At 50.6% G+C, this 21,440-nt stretch overlaps 1 protein-coding gene and 1 long non-coding RNA gene across 5 annotated transcripts in view; one reads left to right on the forward strand and one right to left on the reverse strand.

The window, feature by feature from the left end:
* LOC105467535 (Ras and Rab interactor 3) overlaps positions 1 to 21,440 on the reverse strand; it is a 184,122-nt gene that overhangs the window by 14,195 nt on the left and 148,487 nt on the right. For all 4 annotated transcript variants that reach the window (XM_071099693.1, XM_071099692.1, XM_011717190.2 and 1 more), the window contains one exon: positions 15,934 to 16,242. In XM_071099693.1, coding sequence (XP_070955794.1) covers positions 15,934 to 16,242 — 309 coding nt within the window. The remainder of the gene's footprint in view (positions 1 to 15,933; positions 16,243 to 21,440) is intronic.
* On the forward strand, positions 8,598 to 10,999 carry LOC139364205 (uncharacterized). The gene is made up of 3 exons (XR_011625607.1): positions 8,598 to 8,713; positions 9,397 to 9,493; positions 10,634 to 10,999. It is a non-coding gene; the product is annotated as an uncharacterized lncRNA (long non-coding RNA).

Here is a 21,440-nt window from a genome sequence, read left to right on the forward strand (position 1 = left end):
GCAGGAAGCAACTTTTCTTTTCCCTTTTTTTTTTTTGAGACATCGTTTCACTCTTGTCGCCCAGGCTGGAGTGCAGTGGTGCCATCTCGGCTCACTGCAACCTCCACCTCCCGGGTTCAAGCGATTCTCCTGCCTCAGCCTCCCGAGTAGCTGGGATTACAGGCGTGCGCTGCCATACCCAGCTAATTTTTGTATTTTTAGTAGAGACGGGTTTTCACCATGTTGGCCAGGCTGGTCTGGAACTCCTGACCTCAAGTGATCCACCTGCCTCAGCCTCCTAAAGTGCTGGGATCACAGGTGTGAGCCACGGCGCCCGGCCTTTGAGACAGGGTTTCACTCTGTCGCCCAGGCTGGAGTATAGTGGCTTAATATCAGCTCACTTGCAACCTCGACTTCCTGAGCTCAAGCAATCTTCCCACCTCAGCCTCCTGAGTAGCTGGGACTACAGGCACATACCACCACGCTCAGCTAATTTTTGTATGTATGTATTTTTTTGTAGAGATGGGGTTTTGCCATGTTGCCCAGGTTGTCAAATTTCATAGTGAATTCTGCACATTCACATCTGTCCTTGTAACAATGAGGCTGCCCGCTCCCTGAATAAAATACTTCAGAGAGCTAAAGTGACCCTCCTGGGCAACTGCACGCTACACTGCTGAGAGGCACAGTGTGAAGGCCGAGTCTCCAAGCCCAGACCTGGGTTCAAATCCCAGTTCTCCTACTCACCAGCTGTGGACTATAGCAAGCTCCTTCCCTCCTCTCACCTCAGCAGGGAGGTTGGAGAACGAGGTGCCCGAGGATTTTTGAGGATTAATTGAAATGGTGCAGGTGGTCACAGCCATAGCAAAGCCCGAGGCAAAAGGAAAACTGTGTGCCCCATATGTGTTTATCAAAACAGCCTCTCATAGTTTGAACCAGGTGGAAAAAGTTAACAAACGTGCTATACTCAAGAAACAACGACTGTATCTAAAATCTGGTTGCCAATATGTTCGCTTTCTACTGTCAGCCATCACAAAAGTATGTGGGCCTGGAAACCGCAGGCTGATTGGAAATGACTGTTCCCATCGCACAGTAATGCAGGATCATAAAACAGACAACAGCCTGACTTCACTGAAAATGTGGCGGCCAGGCGTGGTAGCTCATGCCTGTAATTCCATGACTCTGGGAGGCCCAGGCAGGCGGATCACCTGAGGTCAGGAGTTTGAGACCAACCTGGCCAATGTGGGGAAACGCCATCTCTACTAAAAATACAAAAATTAGCAAGGCATGGCGGCGTAAGCCTGTAATCCCAGCTACTCCGGAGTCTGAGGCACGAGAATCACTTGAACCTGGGAGGCGGAGGTTGCAGTGAGCCAAGATTGTGCCACTGTGCTCCAGTCTGGGCAACAAAGTGAAACTCTGTCTCTAAAAAAAGGTGGATATTTTGTTCATCATGGCTTTTTCATTAATTTTTATTTTTTTAAAAAAAATACTGCATTAAAATAGTACTTATCTTGTCACATGAGCCCAAGTTCCACTCCTAGTTATATATACACCTGAGAGAAACAAAAACATATTTCCACACAGAGACCTGCACACAAATGTTCATGGCAGTATTGGCCATAATAGCCAAGAAGTGGAGATGGCTACTTGTCCATCACTTGTGGATACACAGGCAAAATGTGCATGCATACCATGGAAGTCTTTGGGAATGAAAAGGAACAAGCTACTCATACATGCTCTGATACTGATATTTTTTCATTTTTTTGAGACCGGGTTATGAGACTGGCTATTTTTTTTTTTCTTTTTGTATTTTTGTTAGAGACAGGGTTTTGCCATGTTGCCCAGGCTGGTCTCGAAGTCCTGGGCTCAATGATCCACCGGCCTCGTCCTCTCAAAGCGCCGGATTAAAGGCGTGAGCCACCGCGCCTGGCCGCTGTGATATTGATAGACCGTGATGATACTATGCTAAGTGGAAGAAGTCAGCCATGGAAGACTGCATATTGTACGTATGATAGGATTCCATCTGTATGCAACGTCCAGAATAAGCAAATCCACAGAGACAGAAAGCAGATGAGTGGTTGCCTGGAGTTGGGCAGAAAAGAGAACAGGGAGTGATTTTTAATGGGTACAGTTTCTTTTTGGGGTGATAAAAATGTTTTGGAATTGGAGTAGTTTTAGTCATATGACCTTGCAAATATACTGAAAACCACTGAATTGTTTTAAAAATTATGTGTATATATACATACACACACATATATATAAAATTTATCTTTGTGGTTGAGTTTCTTGGGCATCCCCCTGCATTTTGCCCCTAAGGCGAGTGTCTCCCTCACTTCCCACAAACCCTGGCCCTGCAGGTAATACTTAGGGCAGAGGCTGGCACAAAATGAGGACTTGGTCAAGGACCGCCAGTATGAGTGGGTACAGGTGTGGGCCCTGCACACAGGGAGACAGAAGACGTGAGTCAGAGGTGGTTCCTGCCCTTAGGACCCTCCCAGGCTGAAGCCCATGGTCTGGCCAGGGGTTGTGATTTCAGGGTCACATTCAGCTGACCAGGGGGGTCTCGTGTTCCTTGCCTGCGCAGTCTGTTCTAGCCTGGTGTAAGCACCGGAGACTAGTGGTTGCTTTCCTTCCTTCTGCATTGTCCAGTCTCTCTTTTCTTTTCCTTTTCTGTAGATGGGGTCTCACTCTTGTCGCCCAGACTGGAGTGCAGTGGTGTGATCTCGGCTCACTGCAACCTTCGCCTCCCAGGTTCAGGCGATTCTCTCGTCTCAGCCTCCTGACTAGCTGGGATTATAGGTGCTCACCACCACGCCTGGCTACTTTTTTTTTTTTTTTTTTTTTTTTAAGTAGAGATGGGATTTTGCCATGTTGGCCAGGCTGGTCTCGAACTCCTGACCTCAAGTGATCCACTCGCCTCAGCTTCCCAAAGTGCTGAGCTTACAGGCATAAGCCACCGCACACTTGGCTCCAGTCTCTATTTTCAAAGTAACAGAACTCCTGACTTTTAGCCAGGATAAGGCCACCCCAAATAAAGACTCCATTTCCCATCTTCCTGCATAGCCTGGGCGGCCTCGTCTCTTAAGTCCTGGCTCCTGCAGTATACCACTGCAACCATGGAGGCCTCCAGTCGTTTTTGTCTAGTGAATGTGGATTCTGCTCATGGCCCATCCTTGGTTAATTTTTTAGACAATGCGGCCCCATGTGACCTGCCTTTCTGGCCACACTCTGTTTCTACATCTGCAAAATGGGCCAGCAACTGGGATGCAGAGGACACCCCAAATGTCCGCAGGGCCACAGGTGAGAAACCCTGCTTGAGGAAGTAATGACTTTCAGCCAAAGGATGGCCCAACTGGGGCCCTAGGTCTGAGGACTTCAGGGCGGGCCATGTGAGTATGAAGGGGACAGGAAGGGAGGGGGCCCAGGATTGTGGCTTTGTACTCCCTGGCTATGGAAGGTCCTTTACCCGCTCTTCTTCCCATGTTTTCCTTGAGGAATCTTGACCAACAATCCCATGTTCCTACTCATTTGACTCATCCTTCAAGATCTGCCTCCTCCAACTCCAAGAAGCCCTCCTAGGCTGCCCTGGGGTTGCAGATGCTTACTCTACTTTCCATCTTCCAATTTGAGATGACATTCTGCCTCCATCACCCTCCCACATAACATCCCACTAGGTTGCACCACAGCCCATTCCCTGAACTCTGAATGCACTCTCCCCTCTCCAGGCCTTTGCACACACAGTTCCCCCTGCCTGGGAGCCCCTTCCTACCTTCCCGTTATCAACTTCTCCTTGTGCTCTCCCACATCCTCCAGCACAGCTGGATCGTTCCTGCTCTGTCTCCCATATCCCTTGACTGATTCAGAGCCTGCCCCCTTCTTCACATTGTGAGTATGCTGAGGGCAGGGATGGAGGCTGTGTGAGCCAGAGTGAGTCACTAACCCTCTCTGAGCCTCTCTCGCATCACTGCCTTTCCAGCCCCCTGCATAGGCTTGGGACGTAGGCTACTGACAATGGACTGAACTATGTCCCATGTGTGTTCTTACTGGGTACCACTGTCCTGCCAGGGGTAGGGTCATGGTCATAGACACTGAGATGTCCTGTGGGCCTTAGACAGTGGTGTCCTGGGAAATGCTTAACAACTGGCTCTCTGAAGGAAAAAAATCAACCTTGATTTGTAGCATTTGCCAATTTCCATGATCTAAATATTTCCACAATTTCCAACTTCAAGCTACCAACGAGAACACAGAGCTGGGAAGAGATGCACACAGTCAGTTCCCATGAGCTGATGTGAGCTGACTCCAGCACACCACTGGCCTTAGTTTATCACGTCCAACCATGCTGTGAGGAAATTGAGGCTCAGAGATGGGAGAAATTTGCTCAAAGCCCTACAGCTGGTCAGTAGCAGAGCTGGGACTAGAATCTGGGTTCTGGCTGTTGATGTTGGTGAGACAGTATCCATACAGGCATGATAGCTCCTCATGGACCAACACAAGCTTCAAACATTGTTTACACGTACTGGGTCCCAGCCCAACCTTTTGGCAGTTAGGGCTGCACGCTCCTTCCTGAGCAGCCTGGAACCCCAGGCTCGGGGCTCAGCCCTGAGCACATAGGGGCCTCAGGAAGTGCCACTGGGATGTTAGCTGCGAAATCCTTCTCCTGTGAGCTGAACATCTGTCTTGGGTGGACCAGAGATCACGTCCATTTGGCTGTGCATCCAAATGCCCTGCTGGTTGCAGCCTCCACTTCCTGGTGATTTCTGCTTTCTTTTTTGCCAGGTCACATCTGTTTGCCATCTGTAGGTAGCTGATCACATTTCAAAAAGCTGGCTGGGGTTTTATGCATATTTCATCTGCTGGGAGATTTTTGGAGAAGGAAAGCTCTCTTTAAGATCAAAATGAGCTGAAGGGGTGCTCAGCTGGATCACACAGACAATGAGGATTAGAAAGGCCCTAACTCCAGCCTGGGCAACATAGTGAGACTTTGTCTTTACTAAAAAAAAAAAAAAATCAGCTGGGTGTGGTGGCATGCATCTGTAGTCCCTGCTACTCTGGAGGCTGAGGTAGGAGGACGTGCTTGAGCTCGGGAGGTTGAGGCTGCAGTAAGCTATGATTGTGCCACTGCACTCCAGCCTGGGTGACAGGGCGAGGAAGCATTGTCTGAAAGAGGAGCTAGCAAATTTTTTTCTGTAAAAGGCCAGAAAGTATGTATTTTTAGTTTCATGGGCCACACGGTCTCTGTCCTAACTATTCAACTCGGCCCTTAGAACACAAGCAGCCCTAGATGCTGAGTATGGATATGGGTAGTGTTCCAATAAAACTTTATTTGCAAAATCAGGTGGTAGGACAGAGTTGGCTGGGAGGGCCACAGTTTGCAGACCCTGAGGGAGAGGAAAGGATTGAGCATCTTATCAAAACTACTTCCTACCCCACCCCCCACCCAGGGCCCCCATTTGTTCACTGGGCTCTTAGTGAAGGCCAGTGGCTGATGCTGCAACCCTGGGGCAGCCGGAGGCTCATGACTGTGCCCCGCCCTGGTCCTAGCTTTCCACCAAGATTCCCACTTAAAGCCACTTTTTTCCTCCCAGAAGTCTTCCTTGAAGACCTCCTTGGCTAGGCCCAATGCCCTTGTAATGGTTCTCCCCAGTCCTGGCATTGCAGAATGGGAAAGTCAATATCACATGTTAACTCAGAGAGGCCTTCCCTGACCACCCAGTCCCAGGACAGCAAACTCCTCCAACCCTCCTCAGACCCCCTACCCTGCTTTATCCACCCCAGTTGCACGTTTCACCTTGGAGGATATATTTTGCATTTCTGTTTACTTGTTATTGCCTATCTCTCCTCCTTGAATGAAAGTTTTACTCGGGCAGGTACCTTATCTTGTTCACTGTTTATATCTGAAACCTCAATGGTACCTGGTCTATAGTAGGTATTTAATAAACATATTTGCTAAAAGCATGAATGAATATCAGTTATCACACTGCAAGACGCTTGCTTGTTTAATGCTTGTTTTTAGCTTGAATTATGAACATCTTAAAAACATGGGCTGGGTCTTCCTGGGTTTTGCTCTTTTTTTTTTTTTTTTTTTTTTTTTGAGATGGAGTCTTGCTCTGTCGCCCAGGCTGGAGTGCAGTGGCGCGATCTCAGCTCACTGCAAGCTCCGCCTCCCGGGTTCACGCCATTCTCCTGCCTCAGCCTCCCGAGTAGCTGGGACTACAGGCGCCCACAACCGCGCCCGGCTAATTTTTTGTATTTTTAGTAGAGACAGGGTTTCACCGTGGTCTCGATCTCCTGACCTTGTGATCCGCCCGCCTCGGCCTCCCAAAGTGCTGGGATTACAGGCGTGAGCCACCGCGCCCGGCCGGGTTTTGCTCTTAACATCTGCATTGTCGGCCGGGCGCGGTGGCTCATGCCTGTAATCCCAGCACTTTGGGAGGCTGAGGTGGGCGGATCACAAGGTCAGGAGATCGAGACCATCCTGGCTAATGTGGCGAAACCCCATCTCTACTAAAAATAAAAATAAAAATAAAAATTAGCCGGGAATGGTGTCAGGTGCCTGTAGTCCCAGCTACTCGGGAGGCTGAGGCAGGAGAATGGTGTGAACCCGGGAGGCGGAGCTTGCAGTGAGCCAAGATGGCACCACTGAACTCTAGCCTGGGCGACAGAGTGAAACTCCATCTCAGAAAAAAAAAAAAAAAAAAAAAATCTGCATTGTCAAGCAAAGTTTGTTGAACTGTTGAATGAATCAATTTATTTGATAAAAACATATGACAGCAGGAAGTAGAGGCCATTTAGAACAGTAGACTTCAAATCTGTGTTTGCAATGGAAGCCTTTGGTAATGGGTACCTTATGCACAGTTCAGCTTCTCTGGTTGACTCAGGGTGGGACAGCAGGGCTGGCCTGCTCATCTCTTTTCAACTACGCCCCTCCACTGTTCCAAGGTGGTCCCCAGCTATGTCTGTGGCCCCTAGAGAGTTTCCTGGAAATAGTTTGAAAACTACTGATCTAGTCTGAACTTTCAGCTGCACAGACGAAAGAACTGAAGCCTCAGCAGAGAAATGGTTGGCTGGAGGTCACTTGTAAAGTCTGTGGCTGTCATGAGATTAGAACCCAGCCCCCTCTCTCCCACTGAGCTCCTTGAAGCAACCCTGTTTGGTTGCTTGCACTTTGCACAGATGCTGGTTAAGTCTCAGTTCTGCTCTGAGCTACACTGTGTCCCTGAGGAAAACACTCCAGCTTCTTGGGTTCCTCTTCAGAGAGCTCAGCCCACAAGCCAGTCAGCTACGCAGGCTGTGGGCTCTGAGGCCTGAAGACACAAAATCCCACTCTGGCTTGAAAAGGTATGAGGTTGGAGGCACTGCAAAACTCAGCCATGACTTGTGTCTGTCCTTTCTGAGGTCATCTCTTACCTCAGGATGCCCTGGGGAGGCAGGCTGGAGAGGCCAGAGGGTCCCGGGTTTCAGCAAAGGACGCGGGTTCAAGTCTCAGGTCAACCACTCACCTGCTCATCAGGTGTGACCGTAAGCGTGCTACTTAACTTCACTGAGCCTTAGCTTCCTCAGCTGTAAAACGGGGATAATCACAGTGTCCACATCCCCTGGAGTGGTTGTGAGGATGACACGACAAGACAGATGGAAGGTAATTAGCATGGAGCAGTAAATGCCAGACACAATTATTATGAAAGACAGGAGGGGAGTGTGTCCTATAAGCCTCAGAACATGACATCTTAGGGGACCTGCACTCCATTTGTGTTGTGGGGTAAAAAAGCAAGGTTGTGAGTCACAACCTTTTGGAGAAGGAAAGCTCTCTTTCAGATGCCCACCCCCTTACTGTCACCTGGATGTCAATCTCTAGGGAGACCTAGGAAGTCTTCCTATGCATGGATCCCTGAATGACCATATGGAGCATGGCCCTCCACCTCCAACCCTCTTCCATGTATTAGACTTATATGAGTGAGAGATACACTTCTATTGAGTTAGAGATGAGAGGGCTTATCTAGCTAATCAAATAGCAGCAAATGTTTATAGCAGCAAATGTTTTCTTAACCAATTATCTATCTACCTATCTGTAGTTATTTCAAAAAGACTAGGAAGAAATTCACCAACATACTATTGATCAATTTGCAACAATAAGCACGAGTGACTTTGATCATCAAAAGTCAGTTTAATTTTTTTTTTTTTTTTTTTTTGAGATGGAGTCTTGTTCTGTCACCCAGGCTGGAGTGCAGTGGTGTGATTTTGGCTCACTGCAACCTCTGCCTCCTGGGTTCAAGTGATTCTCCTGCCTCAGCCTCCTGAGTAGCTGGGATTGCAGGTGTGCGCCACCATGCCCGGCTAAGTTTTATATTTTTAGTAGAGACGGGATTTCACCATGTTGGTCAGGCTGGTCTCCAACTCCTGACCTCATGATCCGCCCACCTCGGCCTCCCAAAGTGCTGGGATTACAGGTGTGAGGCACCGCGCCTAACCCAGTTTAATTTTTTTAAACATAGATTTAAGAAAACCAACAGCCTGACCTCCCTGCCTGTCCTCTCTACCCCCCGTCAATGTCACAAGGCCCATTATTCCATACCCCTGGGGTCCCCATCAAGAGCCCTCCTGCCATCTAATTCCTCTGTGGGTGCCCTTGCCTAAACTAGCTGTGAACTCTTGACTTTGTGGTCTCTGCCAGGGAAGTGGATGGCAAGGGACCTAGGACTCTATCACCACCCCGTTGGCCCCCACATCCCACCACGTGGTCAGTAGTGTGCTCCATCCCCCTGGGGTTAGGAGCCAGGCCCTGTTTCCAGAAGGTCACATGGGTGGTTATCAGGGTGTTTACACAGACTACTCAAGGAGCTGAAAAGGCAGCTTCAGGCCGTCAGTACCCTTTGGGATGCCTCCTGCTCGGCATTCGCATTAGAAGGTTCCCGAACTGCACCCCTACCCTCTTTCTCCCCCTCCCATCTTAAGGAGGGTTTCTTGGACTTGAATCTGTTTCTCCCCAGCAGCAGAACCAGCTCTGAATGACTAGTCTTAGACATCAAATAGGTGGGAATGACTTCTTTGTCAAAGTAATAGAAGAAACGAATCTAGAAGTTCTGGCTGCTCTCACCAAGCCTCATGAAGTCCATAAAGAATCGGTCTGCTCTTGATTCCAGGATGGAGGGCCAGTTTATCCAAAGCCATTTGCTTCCATGAACTCCCCAATCTGCCTAACTCAGGACCCTAAATTTGTGATAGGAGAAAACACATTCGACCAGGATTCTGAAACTTGGGGTTCATTCCTAGGCCAGCCAGTGGCATGGTGATGGGAGCACAGGCTTTAGAGGGAGCTATACTAGGTTTAATCCTGGCCCTGTCTTTCTGGAGAAGATAGCATGGCCAGTTAACTCAGATCTTGTGTCTCCATGTTTACCCCTTTCCTCACTGTTCCAACAGGTCTTGCCAGCGGCCCACCCTATTTTACTCCCCTTTCAAGTGGGCCATGAAGGTACCACATCAAGCTACTGTTGCCTGCAGCACAGCAATGAGGCAGGTGGGTGAGGAATCTTCCCTGGAGGTGAGGGAGCTGGGAAGGCTAGAGGCAAGGCTAGGGCAGGGCAGAAGTCAGGAGTGGTGGACACGGAGGGCTGTTTTTTGCTTAAAGCAGTCAGTGGTGGAGGAAGTAGGTCAGTGGTGGAGGTAGGCAGGACTCGGGCTGGAGTCTGCCTCTCTGTGGGGTCACTCGCAGCTCCCAGGGCTCAATGAAGAGCTGCTGGGCTGCAGATCACACTTCGGGTAGCAAGGCCACAGACTACACAGTTGCCTGGATCACCTGCCAGAGGGAGGTGTGAGTTGAATGCCTGGGACCTCGTTCTAAAATTACTGAATGTCAAAGTCAAAATTGAAGTCAGTTGGGATCTGGCTGAGAATGCATAACCTCAATCTAATCATCAGGAAACATCTGACAAACACAGAATGAGGAACTTTCATTAACAAAAATGTGGGGGTGGTGGAAAAAACCAGTATCCCTCAAAAACATCAATATCATTAAAGACAAAGAGGCTGGGCGTGGTGGCTAACGCTTGTAATCCCAGCACTTTGGGAGACTGAGGTGGGCGGATCACGAGGTCAGGAGATCAAGACCATCCTGGCTAACACGGTGAAACCCTGTCTCTACTAAAAATACAAAAAAAATTTAGCTGAGTGTAGTGGTGGGCACCTGTAGTCCCAGCTACTCAGGAGGCTGAGGCAGGAGAATAGTGGGACCCCGGGAGGCGGAGTTTGCAGTGAGTCGAGATAGTGCACTCCAGCCTGGGTGACAGAGCGAGACTACGTCTCAAAAAAAAAAAAAAAAAAAAAGACAAAGGCTGTGGAAATACAGTCACGCAATGCATAACGAAGTTTTGGTCAACGATGGACCACATATATGACAGTGGTTCCATAAGATCATAATGCTGGACTTCTACTGCACCTTTTCTACGTTTAGATATGTTCAGATACACAAATACTTGCCACTGAGCTACAACCGCCTGCAGTTTTCAGCATAGTCACATGCTGTACAGGGTGGTAGCCTGGGGGCAATGGGCCACACCATATAGCCCAGGGGTATAGTAGGCTATGCTATCTAGGTTTGTGTGAGTACACTCTAAAATGTTTGCACAACAATGCAATTCCCTAATGACGCATTCCTCAGATTGTATTTCCATCATTCAGCAACAAATATGAGATATTCCAAATTAAAGGAGGTTAAAGACACATGACAAGCACATGCAACATCGAACCCTTCACCAGATCCTGAACATGAGGGGTAAATTCTAAAAAGGACCTTATTAAGTCAAGTGACAACCTGGAAGTTTAGATAAAAACATTGTATTAACATAAATGTATGCAATGGACAACTGTACCGTGGCTGTGTAAGAGTTATGTAATCTTACATACGTACACCAACAAAATACCTAGGAAAGCGTTTAGGGGTAAAGGACCCAGATGTATGTGACTTACCCTTACACCATTCAGAAAAAACATTATGTATGTAGACAGAGAAAGAAAATGATGAAGCGGAGGGGGTCCGATGTTAACAATTCACAAAGGGTCTGCAGGCGTTCCTGTTTCTATGTACTGTTTCTATTCTTAGAGTTTTTGAAGTTTGAAATTATTTCCAAATGAAATGTAAAAAAATAGAACTCTTTTTTTTTGAAACAAAATCCCCTGCAGAACCCCACGTGTAAAACAGGTACAAGCAGGGTTGTCTGGGGTGGAGCTGGCTTGGGGCCCAGCTTGTCTTTCGACCCCTTGGTGGCCCCTGGGGTGCTTTGTGGAATCTGTCTTGAAAACCACTGCATTCAGCTTCTGTATTTTTGGGAACGTGGCTGGGAGGCAGCTGTTCCTGCATCCTAATATCTAAACACTCATTCATAAACTTTGATCCCCACAATAGCCCAGAGAGAGGCGTTCCTAGCCCCATTTAAAGAGTGGGAAAACTGAGTCTTGGGAAGTAACTCCTTGAGCACCTAGGCTGTCCCATGTGCTGTCACAGCTCCTGCATCGCAACATGACAAGCGTTTCGCCCTCATGTTGTACACAAACAAAGGTCCAGGGAGATTAATGTTCAAGGCTCTAGCACCAAAGCTGGGGTTCAAACCCAGGACTGTGGATGAATCCCAAATCCTCTGCTCTTTGGATTTGGGGTTGACAAATCCCAAACCCATTTGAGCAGAACCTAATTCCACCCAGATGAAGATGCTGAGGCTCCAAATGGAGCAGCCCTGGCCTGCCCGGTTCTGAGATGAAATTGGGAGTCACGGTGCTCCCAGTCCAGTGCTCACCCAGTGGTGGGAGGGAAACATTCTTTCTGTTCCTTGAGAAGAAACCCATTGGTGTCTGGGGGAGACCCTGGCCTGACCTTCATGTCTCAGAGTCTCCCCAACTGAGCCTGGCTTCTGGATCTGCAGAGATTCCGGCCTCCCTCCCTCTTGCCTGCTGAGGATGGAAAATGGCAGGCACCTGGTTCTGCTCCATTCAACCACATGTGACACCAGTCACCTTTTCCAGCAGCTGCCTTTCTTGCTCCTCCTCCCTCCTCAAAATTAGCCATTCCTTCCTCGAGTCCCTGCTCTCTGGTAAGTTTTTAGAAAGCAAATTCATTGTTAGCAAAAATCACGGTGTTTGATTCTCACAAGGACGATAACTATGTGAGGTGATGCCTATGTTAATTAGATAGATTTAGTCATTCCACAATGTAGATATTGAAAGCATCATGTTGTACACAGTAAATACATACAATTTTATCTGTCAATTTAAAAAAGTCAGGCTGGATGTGGTGGCTCACACCTGTAATCTCAGCACTTCGGGAGGCCGAGGCAGGCAAATTGCTTGAGCTCAGGAGTTTGAGACCAGCCTGGGCAACATGGTGAAACCCCATCTCTACAAAAAATACAAAAATTAGCTGGGTGTGGTGGCGCATGCCTGTAGTCCCAGCTACTCAGGAGGCTGAGGTGGGAGGATTGCCTGAGCCTGGGGGGTGGTGCCACTGTACTTAAGCCTGAGCAACAGAAAGAGACCCTGTTTAAAAAAAAAAATCATGGTGTTTGAATGTTGCTGCTCAGTCACGGGGTTTTAAAAAGAATTCCAGGAGGCTAGGGGTTTCTGGATAAACTGGGACTCATCGAGAATGGAATTGCCCCTTCCAGCCCAAAGCTGTCGCCCTGATCATGTCTCAGGGTCTATAAAACTCTTGGCTCTGACTTTACCACCAAGCCCAGCAAATCCAGGGGCAACGATTTCCCTAATTAGAAATTCAGCACTGAAACCAATCAATAGCTATTGTGACTAAGTGCCAACTGCTGGGCAACATGCAAACTTCAGACTCCTCTAAGCCTCAAGACAGGCCTGCAAGATGGTTGTGGCTGTGCCTGTTGAACATAAGAGAAAACTGTGGCTGAGCACCTAAGTCATTTTAACACAGCCACAAGCTGAGAAGCGGCAGAGCCGGCAAGGAAGCCTGGACCTTGCTCTTCCATGATCCCTGCAGGGTCCAGGGCCAGCCTGCCTGCTCTCCCCGAGGCTGTTCCCAGCAAAGGGTCCCCGGGGCTCTGTCTCCTTTCTGCCTTGATCCAGTCTGACTGCTGCTTCCCTGCATGCCGTGTAGGACGCCTCTGAGCTTGCCTCCCTCTCCAACGCCTGCTGTTGCAGAGAGAGCCAGGACTGCCTCTCTCCGAGAAGGCTTGAGAAGGCCCCGCTCATTCTTGGACTCCCTTTGCCAGGCCACGAGGGGGTCTTAACCCTTGGTCTCATGTCGCCTGGCAGGGCATACTCGATTCTTTCCCTGAGTCCCAGCCCTCTGGGGCTGACCAGGTCAAACTCACCAAGAGCGCTGGGCTCTGCAGGCTGTCCACTGTCCCCCACCTACTTCTTTGGGGATTTTCCTGGAGGTTACTCAGTTGCGGAGTTTACATCCTGGGCTTGTTCTCTGGGCCCCAGGCTGCACAAGACACCCGACCTCCCTCTGAGGCTAATGTCCACTGTATGAAAACAAACCCTTCACTACATCCTGCTTCTACTACAACCCTCTCTCTTCCCATCACATCTCCAATATCAGGATAAAGTCTTAATACAGAGTTCACCCTGGCGTGGTGTCTGCTTTTGGGGAACACAATTCTATTTGTGTGTGTGTGTGTGTGACGGAGTCTCGCTCTGTCACCCAGGCTGGAATGCTGTGGCACGATCTCGGCTCACTGCAACCTCTGCCTCCCGGGTTCAAGCCATCCTCCTGCCTCAGCCTCCTGAGTAGCTGGGATTACAGGCATGTGCCACCATACCCGGCTAATTTTTGTATTTTTTAGTAGAGATGGGGTTTCACCATGTTGGCCAGGCTGGTCTCGAACTCCTGACCTCGTGATCCCCCCACCTCAGCCTCCCAAAGTGCTGGGATGACAGGCGTGAGCCACCGCACCTGGCCTGGGGAGCACAATTCTAACACACGGTCGCAAGACACAAATCAGTTTACCACAAAAATGTGACTAACCCGGAATTGTGGCCTGTACAGATCTGAGAGGAAAGGTTTCTAGGGTGAGAGGATCTGGCACCATACCCCAATCACACTCCCACAATTGCTTTCTGTTGGTCTATGGCCAAACTGGCCTGCCCTTCTCCAGGGGAGATGAAGAGAATCCCTCTCTTAACACAGCCACATTTGTTGAGCCTGCCAGGTGCTGTGTGTGGAGGCCACCATTTTACACACATTGTTTCTAATACTCACAAGTGACTGAGAATGGCTTCCGAACCATTAGGGGTCTTAGGGTCTTTTACTCTCTCTGTAAAGCAGCTTCCTCAGGTGAGGAAATTGGGCTCTAAAGAGTTAAGTAAATCATTCAAGCTTAAATAGGTAGTAAGTGACAGACCAGGAATTCGAACCCACGTCTGTGAGTCTACAGAGGTGGCTATCCATCCACTCTATTGCCATGGCAGCCGTGTCCAGGTACGCAGTTTGCTCACTGCACAAGGGCACCAGCTGAAGGGATGAATCCTGCCAGCTTTCTCTTCATTGAGCTGTGCCCCATCGTGCAGTGATGCCTGTTCTTGTCTGCCTGGAGGACTGCAGTCAAATGATTACAAATAGTCCCACGGATTCCTCTCCCACATCCACACCCTTTACAATATGCCTTTGTACTGTTTCCATCAAGAGGGGAAATGTTCCTCACTCCTCGAGTCTGGGATGGTCTCTTGTGCCTAAACAAGTCAATGAAAGGTGTCAGAGCAACATCATGCCAGTTCAGGGCCAGGCCTCACTGGGCCTTGCAGGCTTTGCTTGTTCTCTAGGGCCCCAGCTACTGCCATGGGTACATACCTGTGCTAACCTGCTGGAGGATGAGAAACTCATGGCTCAGTCATCCCCATCCCAGACCAGCCAACAGCTCATCAACCACTCAGCACGCGAGCAAGGCCATCCCAGACCAGCCAACAGCTCATCAACCACTCAGCACATGAACAAGGCCGTCCCAGACCAGCCAACAGCCAACCAACCACCCAGCATGTGGGCAAGTCCATCCCAGACCAGCCAACAGCCAACGAACTACCCAGCATATGGGCAAGGCCATCCCAGAGCAGCCAACAGCCAACCACCCACCCAGCATGTGGGCAAGGCCATCCCAGACTATCTGGTCTCCAACTGACCCACCTCTGATCACAGATCCATGAATAAGCCACCCAAGCTCAGGCACACCTGACCCAGATCAGACAGCTGTCCATGCCCCGTGGACTTAGGCATCAAATCAATGCTAATTGTTTAAGGCACCTGTTAGGGGTTGACTTGTGTCCCCTCAAAATTTGTATGTTGAAGTCTTAACCCTTAGCACCTAGGACTCTGACCTTATTTGGAAACAGGGTTGTTGCAGCTGTAACTAGCTGAGATGAAGTCATACTGGAGTAGGGTGGGCCCCTAATCCAGTCTGACTGGCATTCTTACAAAAAGAGGAAATTGGGACACAGACATGCACACAGGAAGCACGCCATGTGAAGATCAGAGTTCTGTGGCCACAAGCCAAGGAACTACCAGAAGCTCGGAAGGAAAATAACCTTCCCTGGCATCTTTAGTGGGAGCGCAGCCATGCCCACACCTTGATCTTGAACCTTCCAGCCTCCAAAACTGTGAGACAATATATATTTCTGCTGGCTAAGCCACTCAGCTTGTGGTATTGTTTCTGCAGCCCTAGCAAACTAACACAGTGCTTTTCCTAATTCACACAAAGTTAACTGTGGGCTGGCTTCCTCGCTTGCCTCCAAGGCAGCAGCCAATCATGGCTCTCCTCCCAGGCCCCAGGTAACTCCAAGAGGGCGCAGGAGTTACACCCCACCTACACCCAGTTCCTCCCCAGGGGGGCTCTGAATCTAGAAAGTCTGGGGCCTTCCAAGGGCTCCGGAGTCCTTGTCAGGGTGGGGTCATGGACCCATAAAAAGAGAGCTCCTCGCCTAGACCCCTCCCGGCTGCCCCCTGACCTGGGTTGCCGAGGGCCATGGAGTCGTAGATGAGTTTGCAGGTCTTGAGCAGGATGGAGATCTTCTTCTCAGGTGAGTAGGCCTTGTGCATGCCGGCGAACTTCTGCAGGATCTTCTCCATCATGGGTACCTCCGGCACGCTGGTGGTCACACCTAGGTCAGTGGTGGTGGTGGCCAGAATCACTAGCCGGTTCTCCTTGAGCTGCTGCAGCGAACCGTCCTTGCTGTGGATCTCATGCAGGCATGAGTTGATGGCTTCCTTCAGGGGCTTCAGGACACATTTGTACAAGGCGGACTCTACAATTGCTTCTGCAGGTAAACAAGAGAGCGAGGGTGAGGAAACCAGATGCTGGGATCCTGCCACCTGGTTCTGTTGCCCAACAGCACAGCCATCCCCATCCCCTGGCCCCTGGGAGGACATCCACAGCTCCAGCACCTGCAAGGACACTCACAGCCCCAAAAGTTATACCCTGTGGTTCTGGCACATGAGAGAGCACAGTTTATTCAACAGAAAGCCACACTGGAAAGGCACTGGCACAGGAGCCAGTCGTTGCATCCTGATGCTTTTCACAGGGCCTGGCAGAGAGCAAACTTTCACAGGGCTGACTATGAGTACGTAACTTCAGAGGGCGATACTCACACTGGAGTTGTACAGTGTACAACCTGGGCAGCTGTATGCTGATGGCCTGAATGTCCAGTAAATGATTGGTGGAATTATTCTTAATATCTCCCTTCCAATTCCCACACCCACTTGACTCTAGTCTCAAAAATACAGTATATCCAGAACCTTACTTTTTTATCACTTCCATGGCTACTACCTTGACCTGGGTTGGTCAGGCTACCACCATTATCTCTTGCTGGGGTTATGTCAGTCAGCTTTTGCCCTGGCCCTTATAGTCTCTTGTCAACACAGCAGCTGGTGCTGTCCTGTTATGACGTCTTTGATCATAACATTCTTCTGTTTGGAAACCTCCAATGGCCCCCATCTCCCATGCAATCAAATCAAAGCCAGAGCCTCCTCACGGCCTATGAGGCCCCACTGTGATCGGGCCCTGTAACCTCTCATTCACTGCTTTGCTTGCTCCCCATGCTCAGGCTGCTCTACCAACTGCCAGGCCTGCTCCTGCCCCAGGGCCTTTGCTCCTGCAGTTCCCTTTGTGTGGCGCAGTCGCCTCGCAGTCATCCACATGACTGGTTCCTTCACTGTTCGAATGTCGTCCTATCAGAGAGGCATTCCCAATCAGCTCTCAGAGCAGGAGTTGGTGCCCTGATCTTGCAGCTGCTCTGAGGCATATGTGCTCTGATCCCCACTCTGAGGACAGACCAACTTAGGCTCTCATGGGGTGCATTGGGGGTTGAACAAGGACGTGAACTCATGTCTACTTGACACCAAGGGGATGCCCAGTTGCTTTGGGTGACTGGAGGAACATATTCTTAGGAAGCTGTTTTGGCCCTCCTCTGTCTCTAGGGGATGGGTCTTGGTTACAGGCTCAGTAAGGGGAGGTCCCAAGCCCTGTTCCTGTAGGGAGACACCTGTGCTGCCCTAGCCCTGAGAGAGGAGGGAGGGACTCATGCTCCCACGGGGCTGGGTCTCAATAGAGGCCCGGACAGCCCTTCCCTGCCACGCAGGCCTGGGGGCTGGCCCATGGCCATCCTGGGTCCCTTGCTGCCGCCTCTCTCTTCCCTTTTAGCAGAACACAGGGCTTCCCTCACCTCCCTCACCCCGTTCCTGACCCTCCTTCCCCCCCACCTCCCCACCTCATTGGAGCCTCCGCAGGTAGAGATGGGTGCAGATGGGCGTTGACCTGGGAGCAGGGACTTGCACTTCCCCACTGTCCTGGGCTTCTGCATGACCTCGGCCATGTCCCTTCCCCTCCCAGGGCCCGTTTCCTGAACTGCAAAATGAGAGGGCTGTGCCCACGCCCTCCCGGCCCCTTCACATCTGAGAGCTGCAGGATCTCTTCCCAGCACCTCCTCTCCAGACTCAGGCCCTCCGCAGCCTCACATTAGGACTGTTTTGTATCCAATTGTTTCTTGTGACTTGTCTCCCTAATAAAACCAGAAGCACCCTAAGCGTGGAGTTCTGCTGGCCTTTTTTTTTTTTTTTCTTTTTTTTTTGAGACAGAGTCTTGTTCTGTTGTCTAGGCTGGAGTGTAGTGGTGTGATCTTGGCTCACTGCAACCTCCACCTCCCAGGTTTCGAGCAATTCTCCTGCCTCAGTCTCCTGAGTAGCTGGGATTACAGGTGCCCACCACCACGCCTGGCTAATTTTTGTATTTTTTGTAGAGATGGGGTTTCACCATGTTGGTCAGGCTGGTCTTGAACTCCTGACCTCAGGTGATCTGCCCTCCTTGGCCTCCCAAAGTGCTGGGACTACAGGTATGAGGCACCATGCCCCACCCTGTCTGGCCTTTTTATGTGGTTTAAGTTCCTTCACCGTCTGACTGGCCACACACATGGGCAGAGCTCGGAAGGAAGAGGCAGAGGCAGAGGACTCAGCTCATGGAAAGGGCTGGGCTGCCTGGGTCTGAAGTCCAGCTCTACTACCAGCTCTGTCTTCATGGCCAGGTCACTGGACCTCTCTGAGCTGTGGCTTCTTGGGCATGACAATGGCCAAACCCATCTGGTCTGGTTTGCAGTCATGAGGCTGACATGTGCAGTGTCTGGAATGGCACCGTTGCTGTGGATGCTGACCCTGTTCCCACCTGCTGGAGGGCCCTTCTCTCCTCTCTGTAGCTCCAGCCCTCCCGTCCTTGGTGGCTCAGCTCAGCTGCCACCTCTCACTGCCTGGAAACCTCTCTGCCCCACACATTAGTGCCCACGGCAGGCTCTGGTGACACTCTGCCATATCACCTGCCAGGACAGACTCCAAGTCTAGTACCTCTTGGCATCTTGGTGCCCGAGGCAGATCTGGCCTTAACAGGAGCCATGGCGTGTCTGTATCCTGCCAGCCAGCTGCCCTGAGGCTGGAGTCATTCCTGCTGTTTCCAGCAGAGGTCCAGCTCCACCTCCTTTGCTCTGCTGAAGGCCACCAGGTACAGGCCTTGCATGGCCACAGTCTCCTGAGCCGTCCCCGTTTTGTCCCCTCTGCTCTGCCCTCCACACACACCCTTCAGGGGCTCCATCACCTCTGGGCCAAATCCTCAGGCTGACTTTCACTGCCTGTGTGAATGGCCCGTGATCCTCCAGCCTCATTCCCCACCTCTTGGCCTTCGTCCACGCTGTCATCCCTTTCCAGAAGGAAAGTCCATCCACCACCCTTTCCACAGCTTAGCACTCCTGACCCTTTGGGCCTCAGCTCTTACATTCCCCCAACTCTGGAAGGCAGGGCTGGCCACAGCTTCCTCTGGGCCACTTGGAGTTTTCCATGTCCTTCCATGTCCTTCCGTGCCCTTCTATGCCCTCCTGGTCTGCACGGTGCCTGTGGCTCAGCCTCAGACCCGGATGATCTCATCCAGTCTCATGGCTCCTTTTGTGCTGACAGTTCCCAGACATCTCTCTTTAGCCCCAGAACTGCAGACTCAGCCCTCAATGACCCGCTTGACCTCCCCACCTGGTGTCTAATAAGCATCTCCAGTGTCACATGTCCCAAACTGAGCTCCTCGACTCCTCCCCAGTGCCTGCCGCAGGATGGACACTGTGGCCTCCCAGGGACAACAATGCTTGTCCACATGTCCACATCCTACTTCCCCTCTCCCACTCCCGCATCCAGCTTCCAGTCAGTCCTGTGGCTCCAGCTTCAGAACAGACCCAGAGTCCATCCATGTTTCCCCATCTGTGCTGCCTCTGTCCTGGTCCCAGCCACCTTCACTGCTCACCTCGGCTGTGACAGTAGCCTCATACCAAGTCTGAGTCTCTCTGCTCCCACTCGGCGTGATGGCCAGAGTGATGTTCACATGTGAGTGAGGTCACTCACCCTTGGACGTGAGGTCCATAGAGAGGCTCACAAGGCCCTTGGGGTCCTGCCCCCCAACAGCCTCCTGACCTCGCTTCCATCCACATGTGCTCACTTATGTGTCTCCTTACACTTTATACTTTACTCCTCTCTCTCTGTCTTTCTCTCTCTCTCTTTCTTCTTGAGACACAGTCTCCTTCTGTTGCCCAGGCTGAAGTGCAGTGGCACGATCTTGGCTCATTGCAATCTCTGCCTCCTGGGTTCAAGCAATTCTTGTGCCTCAGCCACCTGAGTAACTGGGACTACAGGCACATGCCACCGTGCCCAGCTAATTTTTCTATTTTTTTTTAACTTTGATTTTTTTGAGACAAAGTCTTGCTCTGTCGCCCAGGCTGGAGTGCAGTGGCACAATCTGGGCTCACTGCAACCTCTGCCTCCCAGGTTCAAGTGATTCTCCTGCCTCAGCCTCTTGAGTAGCTGGGATTATAGGTGCGTGCCACCACACCCGGCTACTTTTTGTATTTTTAGTAGAAACGGGGTTTCACCATGTTGGCCAGGCTGGCCTCAAACTCCTGACCTTAGGTGATCCACCCGCCTTGACCTCCCAACATGCTGGGATTACAGGCGTGAGCCACCGCACCCAACCCTACTCATCCTTCTTGCCTGTCACCCCTGCTAGACCGTAAGCTCCCCACAGGCTGAAACTTTTTGAGTGCTTTGTTCACTTCTGTCTCTATATCTGAGCCAGCAGCTGATGCGGAGTTGGGTGCCCAATAACTCTTTGTCGACTATCTGCTTACAGGGCCCTGTGCAGACACACACACAGCACTGGCCTCAGATCTCAATCCTATCACCCCTCATCATACCTGAAATGCCATCATGAATCTTGTGGCCTCGAAAACCTATTTGTTTTCAGGAGTCCGCTAGCAAAATCCAGTAGCCCTGGGAAAGGAACATCTGAAGCTCCTTTTCTAAGAAACATTCACTACGAATCTACTGTGTTCAGAGGCTCATGTGTCCCTTACATACCCAGACCTAACTCTTTCATTATTGGGTGGGGAAAGAGAGGCTTAGAGATACCAGGGGACGGCTGGGGCAGTAACTATTTACCAACTAGCTCAGAAGCAGCTCAGTGTTTAGCAACCACTTTGGCCACAGCAGTGTGAACTGACAGAATGTATTTTTTTCTTTTCTTTCTTTTTTATTTTAGACAGAGTTTTGCTCTTGTTGCCCAGGCTGGAGTGCAATGGCACAAACTCAGCTCACTGCAACCTCTGCCTTCCAGGTTCAAGCGATTCTCCTGCCTCAGCCTCCCAATAGCTGGGATTACAGGCATGTGCCACCACACCTGGCTGATTTTTGTATTTTTAGTAGAGACGGGGTTTCACCATGTTGGCCAGGCTGGTCTCGAACTCCCGACTTCAAGTGATCTACCCGCCTCAGCCTCCCAAAGTGCTGAGATTACAGGCGTGAGCCACCATGCCCAGCTGTTATTTTCTTTTTGAGATAGGGTTTCACTGTGTCCCCTAGACTGGAGTACAGTGGTGGGACGTTGGTTCTTTGCAGCCTTGGCCTTCAGGGCTCAAGCAGTCCTCCTGCCTCCTGGGACCAC

This window comes from Macaca nemestrina, chromosome 7, assembly GCF_043159975.1.
Source record: "Macaca nemestrina isolate mMacNem1 chromosome 7, mMacNem.hap1, whole genome shotgun sequence".
NCBI classification, from domain to species: domain Eukaryota; kingdom Metazoa; phylum Chordata; class Mammalia; order Primates; family Cercopithecidae; genus Macaca; species Macaca nemestrina.